Source organism: Gracilinanus agilis, chromosome 1 (genome assembly GCF_016433145.1).
Source record: "Gracilinanus agilis isolate LMUSP501 chromosome 1, AgileGrace, whole genome shotgun sequence".
In the NCBI taxonomy this organism is placed as follows: domain Eukaryota; kingdom Metazoa; phylum Chordata; class Mammalia; order Didelphimorphia; family Didelphidae; genus Gracilinanus; species Gracilinanus agilis.
The window spans coordinates 684,128,092-684,137,691 of NC_058130.1; the positions used below are offsets into that span (position 1 = coordinate 684,128,092).

At 36.7% G+C, this 9,600-nt stretch overlaps 1 protein-coding gene and 1 pseudogene across 1 annotated transcript; one reads left to right on the forward strand and one right to left on the reverse strand.

Annotated features, from left to right (window-relative positions):
* Nucleotides 1–1,184: 1,184 nt before the first annotated feature.
* On the forward strand, nt 1,185–9,434 carry LOC123255592 (gasdermin-D-like). The gene is made up of 4 exons (XM_044684360.1): nt 1,185–1,404; nt 7,902–8,091; nt 8,497–8,677; nt 9,285–9,434. The coding sequence occupies exons 1-4, from the start codon at nt 1,185–1,187 to the stop codon at nt 9,432–9,434; spliced, it is 741 nt and encodes a 246-aa protein (XP_044540295.1).
* LOC123232610 lies at nt 3,685–3,843 on the reverse strand (annotated as a pseudogene).
* Nucleotides 9,435–9,600: the final 166 nt, after the last annotated feature.

A 9,600-nucleotide genomic window follows, 5' to 3' on the forward strand; every position in this document is an offset into this window, starting at 1 on the left:
CTGTGAAATGGGCAATTTGAGACATAATAATAATCCTGCAGCAAATAATAGTAATGGCTAACATTTATATAGTCCTTTAAGATTTGCAAAGGATTTTATAAATATCTCATTTGACCCTCACAACAGCCCTAAGAGGTACATAGTATTATTATCACCATTTTACATGAGGAAACTGATGTAGGGCTTAAGTGACAATTAGATAAGTGGGGTTAAGTTCACATGAATATAATTTATTTTGTTTGCAAAACTTTCCCTAAGTTTCCCATCACTGGAAAGCTTCAAGGAGAAGCTGAATGACAATTTTTCAGGGATGTTATGGAAGGGTTTCCCAGTTAGTGGGTTAGACTAGATAACTCCCAAGATTCCTTTTATGAACTTTATTATAAGGCAAGTCATACAAAGTCAATAGGTCTGCAGACACACCCAGTTTGGTATGAGACCCTGAGCATCAACATTAAATTGGTTTTTATGGTATGAAAAGAAGAACTAGTTAAAGAGGGTTTGGGAAATGTCATCAAAAGAATAAAGAACAGGCAATTTCAGCTAAAAATAAACTTAGGAACAAATGAAGGGTGTAACAAGGGGGTTTCAAGAGGTGGAGGAAAGATTTGTAATTTTTTCACTAACGTGGGAGGATTGAGGTGTGTCTAATACTGGAGTGTTTCTAATATTGAATTGGATAAGAGTTTGTCTCCATCATGCTGCCATTTGTTTTGAAAGTGAATTTTAAAACTTCATAGAAAAGAGGACTTTGAGTCTTAGAGGAGCAAGGATTTTTCATTCTTGGTTGAGAATAGTAGTATGTGGTTAGGGCTGAAAGAACAAGAGTAGAGGAAGAAAGGGTGGTTTCCAGCGATACAAACAAATGTCAAAGGCTAAACATTTCTGATGGTTATTTTATATGTATAAATTTGTTCCTAATTCTATAAGTATATTATCTTCTTATATGAGTGTTTTAATGATTAATTTACCATTAACCCTAAATTTTAAAGTTGACTTAACTTTGCTATAATAATAACTGACTACTTACTACAAAATCAGAATAATCAACAGTTTCAAAACAATAATCAAACATCAATCGATAATCAAATTTATCAAGGGGAAAGATGCCAGAAAGGAGAGAATCTACATACCATCTAAATTTGTCATTTGACTTTTCTCTCTCTGCTCTCTTCCTAGAGAATATGTCCTCCATGTTTGAGCGTGATGCCAAGAAGGTAGTCAAAGAGCTGGGGAAGAAAGGGGATCTCATACCTGTCCAGAGCCTTCTCAACTCTACTCGCTTCCGCCCTTTCTGCCTGATTCGGAAGAAGGCAAAAAAATTTCCCTGGTTCTTTCAACCTCCCTTTTTTGATACATATTTCTCCCTCATGGACATCCTGGAGCCAAATTCCCCAGTCCCAGGTAAGCAGGTTTGAGGTAACTGAGTGAATGAGTTAGGGTAAATCTTTGGAAGAATCTTGAAGAGAGGTAAGCACACTGGGCAGTAAACTCAAGAGGCATTCCCATACACACATATATATATACAATATGTCAACAAGCATTTATTTATCACCTACTTTGTGCCATGCACTAAACAATTGACTGGAGATAAGACAAAATCAAACATTTCCTACCCTCATGTGTTTACTACATTCTACTTAGGGAACTACATTCTGCAATGTGATATAGGAGAAGAACCCTGAATTTGGTGTCAGAAGACCTTGGTTAGAAAACAATCTTTTCTATTTGTTATCTGTATGACTGGACAAGTAACTTCATTTCTCTAGACTTCAGTTTCTCTTTATTTCTGGAAACCTGTTCCATCATTCAATTCACTTAGGATGAGTTTCATTTTCTGTAAAAGATTGAAGTTTTAAAACTCCCATTAAAAAGTTCTCTCCATTCTCTTTTTCTCTCTTTTCCAGCTTCTTCAGTCATCTTCTATAAATCCATTACTCTGAAGACTCTCTCAGAACTGACCATTAAAATTTTTACTTCAGCTCATTTCATTTGGCTCTTAAAGTTATAGTAGCTGTAACAATAGCCTCTGTAAGAAGCTTTTGAAATAAGATTCTATAAAGGGATCAAAAACTTGAAAGGCAAAAGGTCCTTAAAGATAAGTTAATACAACATTCTCATGATATAGAGAAGGAAACTGACACCTCAGGAAGTTAAATAATTTATCCATAGTGACCTAGGTTAAGTGGTAAATCAAGAATTTGAAATGAGTCACTCAATTCCCAATCCCACACTCTTTCCACTAGTAGGACATGTCCTCTCTCCAAAAAGCTTTTTTTCTTTACCACACGTTTTCACACTTAGGATCTACAAAATAACAAATTAAAGCTCAACATAGTTTTAAAGATTATGTCATTCAACCCTGCCATTTTACAGATGAGCAAATTGGGGTCCTGAAATGTAATTTATCTTACTGATACCTCATATAGGTAATAAGTAACAAAAGTAGGATTCAAATCCCAGAAACTCTGACTAAATATTGTGACTGTGGCTTCAAATCCTAAAAGAAAATGTGTGTTTGTGTGTATAAATAAAATATCCACACATTAAAACTACATAAATAAAATATACATAAAAATACATACAAACTACATAAATATATGCTAAGGTCAAATTCAACTGCCAGTAGATAGTATTCTGTGGGGTGTTGTTTTCAGTTTCTTTTTATGTAAAAAATTCTCTTCCCGCCTAAACTGTGAACTCTTTGATTAAATATACTCATACTTCTCTGTCTCTCACAGTTCCTATAACAATGGCTGAACACATAGTAGGGACTCTATAAATGCTTACTGAATTTAAATGAACATACACATTCAGTCACATTCCATCCCCAGAGATTGTTTTTAATTTCATAACTAGGAATAGAGACCATCACAGAAGCAAAGTGAGAGTCACTTCTTTGTGGACAGAAACTATGTTGCATAGTTCTTTTGCATTCCAAGGATACCTAGTTATATGCAAGATACATGGTAGGTGGTTAATAAATACTGGTCCAATTCACAAATTCATTTAAACATATTAACTGCCTATTATGGACAAGACACAATAATTGCTGTTGGATTGACTCCTCTCAAATCCTCATCACCTCTCACGTAAACTAAAACAATATCCTCCTATTGTTCTCCATGATCCCCCTGCCATACTGCCATACACACACACACACACACACACACACACACACACACACACACACATTATAGGCTCCAGTAGATCTATGTTAGCTCCAATATCAAATATAAATTCTACTGTTGGCATTTAAACACATTCTTCTTAAACTGGTCCCTGCCTACCTTTTCAGTCTTCTGACACATGATTCCCTTTTTCTTCTTTGCTTAGATTTGTATCCTCAGCTTTAGTAGAGTGCCTAGTACATAGTAAGTGCTTAATAAATGATTGTTTTCTTCCTTCCCTCCCTCCATGTCCTCTACAGCCTAGCCACTTGGCCTCTTTGCTTCTCACACACACTTCTCCATCTCTCCTCCAGATCACACACTTGAGCTATAGATGTCCCTCAGAGTTTCTCTTTTCTTCTCCCTCTTTTCTTCTCTATCACTCATTTGTTGTTCTCATTAGCTCCAATGGACTACCATCTCCATGTTCCTTATAATAGTGAAATCTAATCATATTTAATATTAATAGACCTATAAATAAAGTTATAATGATTAGCATTTATAGACACTGCTAACTAACTTACATTTTACAATTATTATCTTCCTCATAACAATCCAGGGAAGTAGGTCTTGTTATGGTTCTCATTTTACAGAAAAGGGAAAAGTTTTCAATTAGCAATAATCATACCTCAGTTAGACCTCATTGGCTATGATTCTGCCACTGTGCAAAGCTCATCATTTTACAGAAGAGGAAACTAAGACTAAGAAATTAAGTGACTTGCTCAGTGTCCCATAAGCTAATAAGCATCTGTGACCAGATTTTAACTCCAGTCTTCCTGACTCCAGACCTCATGCTCTATGATAGTTGAAAATCCTCAAATCTACCTATCCTTACTCATATGCTCTGTTGACCTTTAATCTGTACAATAGACATCTTAAACTCAACACATCCAAAACTGAACTTATCTTTTCTTCTAAGTCCTCACTATCTCCCACCTTTCTTATTACTGTAGAGGACAACACCAGCCTCCCAGCCTTTCAGGTTCAAAACCTAGTAGTTGACTTGTGCTCCTCATTCTCTCTCATCCCCCATATCTAAGATGTTTCCAAGGCCTATTTGTATAACCTTTGCAATATCTCTCAAATACATCCCTTTCTCCACTACTACCCTGCCATTACTCTGGTTTAGGCTTTCATCACTTAATCCTAAATAATTGCAATAGACTACTTCCTTCCACATCTTTCTCCATTCCAATCCATCCTTCATTCAGCTATCAAAGTGATTTTCCTAAAGCATAGGTCCAATCTTGTCACTCCCTAATAAATAAATCTCTAGCTCCTCCCTATTACCTCCAGGATTAAAAGCAAAATTCTTTGTCATTCAAAGACAATCATAACCTAATCTCCTCCTACCTTTCCAGTTTTCTTACACTTTCCTCTATGATACACACTCTTCAATCAAGTGACACTGGCCTCCTAACTTTTCCACAAATAAGAATCTTCATCAGCACTGGGCATTTTTTCTGGCTGTTCACCACAACTGGAACATTCTTCCTCCTCAATTTCACCTACTGACTCCCAACTAAAATTCCATCTTTTGCCAGAAGTATTTCCTAAACTTTTTTTTTTATTTAAATATATTATTTTTTTAGAAAAATTTCCCATGGTTACATGATTCATGTTTTTACTTTCCCCTTCACGCCTTCTTTGCCCCCCAATATCCAACATACATTTCCACTGGTTTTAACATGTGTCATCGATCAATGCTTATTTACATATTATTGATAGTTGCATTGGTGTGGTCCTTTCAGTTCTACATCCCCAATCATGTCTGCATCAACCCATGTGTTCAAGCAGTTGTTTTTCTTCTGTGTTTCCACTCCTGTAGTTCTTCCTCTGAATGTGGGTAGCATTCTTTACCATAAATCCCTCAGAATTGTCTCGGGTCATTGCATTGCTGCTAGTAGAGAAGTTCATTACATTCGATTTTACCACAGTGAATAGTCTCTGTGTACAGTGTTCTTCTGGCTCTGCTCCATTCACTCTGCATCAATTCCTGGAGATCTTTCCAGTTCACATGGAATTCCTCCAATTTATTATTCCTTTGAGCACAATAGTATTCCATCACCAGCATATACCACAATTTGTCCAGCCATTCCCCAATTGAAGGGTATACTCTCGTTTTCCAGTTTTTTTGCCACCACAAAAAGCGCGGCTATAAATATTTTTGTACAAGTCTTTTTATCTATGATCTCTTTGGGGGAACAAAAAATGGTATGGCTGGATGGAAGGGCAGGCAGTCTTTTAGAGCTCTTTGGGAATAGTTCCAAATTGCCATCCAGAATGCTTGGATCAGTTCACAACTCCACCAGCAATGCATTAATGTCCCAGTTTTGCCACATCCCCTCCAGCATTCATTATTCTCCCCTGCTATCATTTTAGCCAATCTACTAGGTGTGAGGTGGTAGCTCAGAGTTATTTTGATTTGCATTTCTCTAATTATTAGAGATATAGAATACTTTCTCATGTGCTTATTGATAGTTTTGATTTCTTTGTCTGAAAATTTCCTATTCATGTCCCTTGCCCATTTATCAATTGGGGAATGACTTGATTTTTTTTATACAATTGATTGAGCTCCTTGTATATTTGAGTAATTAGACCTCTGTCAGAGTTTTCTGTTATAAAGATTTTTTCCCAGTTTGTTGTTTCCTTTCTGATTTTGATTGCATTATTTTTGTTTGTACAAAACCTTTTTAATTTAATGTAATCAAAATTATTTATTTTACATTTTGTAATTTTTTCTAACTCTTGCTTGGCTTTAAAATTTTCCCTTTCCCATAGATCTGACAAGTATACTATTCTGTGTTCCCTTAATTTACTTATAATTTCCTTCTTTATATTCAAATCATTCATCCATTCTGATTTTATCTTGGTGTAGGGTGTGAGATATTGATCTAACCCTAGTCTCTCCCATATTGTTTTCCAATTTTCCCAACAGTTTTTGTCAAATAGTGGATTTTTGTCCCAAAAGTTGGGCTCTTTGGGTTTATCATACACTGTCTTGCTGATGTCACTTACCCCAAGTCTATTCCACTGATCCTCTCTTCTGTCTCTTAGCCAGTACCATATTGTTTTGATGACTGCTGCTTTATAGTATAATTTAATATCCGGTACTGCTGAGCCAGCTTCCTTCACGTTTTTTTCATTATTTCCTTTGATATTCTTGATCTTTTGTTCTTCCAAATGAACTTTGTTATAGTTTTTCCTAATTCAGTAAAACAGTTTTTTGGTAGTTTGATAGGATAGCACTAAATAGGTAAATTAATTTGGGTAGAATGGTAATTTTTATTGTGTTAACTCATCCTACCCATGAGCAATCCATGTTTTTCCGATTGTTTAGATATAGTTTTAGTTTTTGGACAGTGTTTTGTAGTTGTGTTTATATAATTCCTGTGTTTGGTTTGGTAGATAGATTCCTAAGTATTTTATATTGTCTAGGGTGATTTTAAATGGTGTTTCTCTTTCTCCTCTTGCTGCTGTGATGTATTGGAAATATATAGAAATGCTGATGATTTGTGTGCATTTATTTTGTATCCTGCAACTTTGCTAAAGTTGTTGATTATTTCTACTTGCTTTTTAGTTGGTTCTTTAGGATTTTTTGAGTAGACCATGATATCATTTGCCAAGAGTGGTAGTTTAGTCTTCTCATTGTCTATTTTAATACCTTCAATTTCTTTTTCTTCTCTAATTGCTACTGCTAGTGTTTCTAGAACAATGTTAAATAATAGAGGTGTTTCCTAGCCTTTCTTAAATTCTTTCTTATCTTAACATTTTCCAAGTTTTCTTGTATATACCTTGTTTTTATATGTTTATTTTACATATTATCTATCCCAATAGATTGTAAATTCCTTGAGGACAGGGATTGTCACCTTGATAATTATTCCTTGATAAATACTCTTCAATTGAGTGATGCTATCCTGAATATTCCATGAATACAAATCTTCATCTCTCACCCCTGCACATTTTTTTTCTGGCTGTTCTCCATCCCTGGAATGTTCCCTCTCCTCAGTTCCACCTATTGACTCTCATGGCTTCCTTTAAAGTCCATACTAAAATCCAATCATTTAATAGAAGTCTTGCCTAGCCTTTCTTAATTCTAGTGCCTTTCTTCTCTTACTTTTTCTAACTTATCCTGTATATAACTATTTGGATATATTTGTTTTACATGTCATCTCTCCCATTAGATTATAAGTTCCTTGAGGGTAAGAGTTGTTATTTGTCTCCGGCATTGTCCTTAGCATAGTGACTGGCATATAGTAGGTACTTAATAAATGTTTCCTGATTGTTTGATTTCTCTCTAGGTTCCATTCCTTTATATTAGCTGTTGTCCATACCTTAGATTGATCTCTATACCCCCTTCTACCACCTGTAATCTCTGGCTTCCCTCAAAATTAAACATAAGTGCCAAATTCTACATCAATCCTTTCCTAATCCCTACAACTGCAAGTTCCCTCATGTCTTCATTGTCTATATATTGTGTATATCTTTACACCTGTCTGTGTTTTATTTCTGTTAGAATGCAAGGCAGGGGCTGTTTAACTTCTTTATATGTATTCCAACTCTTCACTCAGAACCTGGAAAAAAGTAATGTGTAACAAAAGCTGACTGTTTGTTTGATTGAGAGATTAATAGGAAAGTGGGTGTGTATGTGTGGTTCACCACATCCATGTAACCACAGATTACAACATTTGTTCTCAGTGTGCTTGGGAATTGTTCTTCTCTGTCTTCCAGAAGTGACATCAAGCAAACCCTTCCATTTCTATGAAACCGAGCATGGGGAGTTAAAGGGAGAGATGGATCTGGACGTGGCCAGTGAGATGCAGGGGAAGGTGACAGGGGCTACCACATCATGCAATAACTTGGCTCTGAAGCTGCAAATCCTCACTGTTGTCCCCCAAATCTGGGAGGCCTTGATGGAGAGGTGAGGTCAGGTCAATGGAAATTGAAAAAAGAAGAAACTTAGAGATGTGAGGAAAAGGTTGGGGAGAAGATTTCAGACTAAGGTGACCTTTTCTACACCTCCATATCTACCTCTGACTTTTGGGACTGAAATAGTGGAATAGGGCTTCTGAGAGAGGGGGAAATGGAAATAGTGTACTGTTTTTACCTTTAGCCTCTAGAAGGGCCATATCTCCAGACTCACCCAAATATAGCCCAAATTCTCAAATCAGGTCAACATTTAACATCAAATGAGCCATCAATACTGTTACAACTCACCCCAAGACTTCTAACCCCACAGCAGCACAGTGGGGCTATGGCCCTATGAAGGCACTGAAACACTTCATCCAAGGCCCTCTTCTACCCTCTCACCTCGTTTGCCTTTCAGAAAAGTGAAGTCAAAGCATTCCTTCCTTCAGGAGGTGCAAAATCGTGGGGAAAAACTTTATGTAGTGACAGAGGCCATAGAGAACATGGAAGACACAATTCTGATGCACTCCAACAAAAAAGAAGGCTCAATAGAGACATCCTTGGGACAACTATCCTCCCTCCCAGTCATTACCTTCAAGGTAAAGAATCTAAGCTAGGCTGGATGGAGGGAAGTATAGAAAGTTCTATACAACCAGTCTTCTCTGAATGCTCACAAGTCTCCAAACTGAGACGAGAGTTTGGGGAATTCTCTATCAGTCCCCTTAAGGATCCTACTTCCCACAGGTTCCTATAAATAGATGATTGCCTCAGTTCCTCATCTATAAAATGAGTTGGTGAATGAAATGTCAAAATTCTCCAATATCTTGAACAAGGAAATTCCAAGTGGGGCTACAAAGAGTCAGACAAATGAAATGACTAGACAAAAATAACAATAAATCTATTAACAAGAGAAATCTTCACACCTTAAGTTAGTCATTTAGGAAAGTTTCTAAACCTCATTTTAATCTCACTGCCTTTTAAAATTTCTTTGCCACAGTATTAGGCCCTTGCTGGTGTGTCAACCTGGAGAAAGAGCAAACCCAAGCTCTGTATGATTCATGGTTTGACAAGTCATTGATTCCATTTCATTTGTTAATGCTCCTAATCATCAAGCCTTTCCCTATTCTAAATGTGATCACCTGAAACCTGTGTTTTTGCTCTTGACTCTCTGAAAAATACCATCCCAGCTCTATTTTCTTTCCACAGAACCAAGCCCAAGGTCAAACAGACAGAAAAAAGGCGGTGACTATTAACCAGGGCTGCATCTTGGCTTATCGGGCTCTGGAGCTGTTCATTGAGAATGATGGATGGAGTAAGCAAAGAGAACTTGGATTGGGAAGCATTTTTCTGGGATAATAAGAAAAGGGGAGGTACAACATGGTTTGGGACCATTCCTTTTGCTTCCCTCCCCACCCTACCCTACTCCCTTTCTAAAGTGTGCCATATGGCACCAATAGCTATTGCTATGGCTATGGCACACCACAGATCATTCATTGTCTCCTTCCTGTAGGTCCTCGAATAA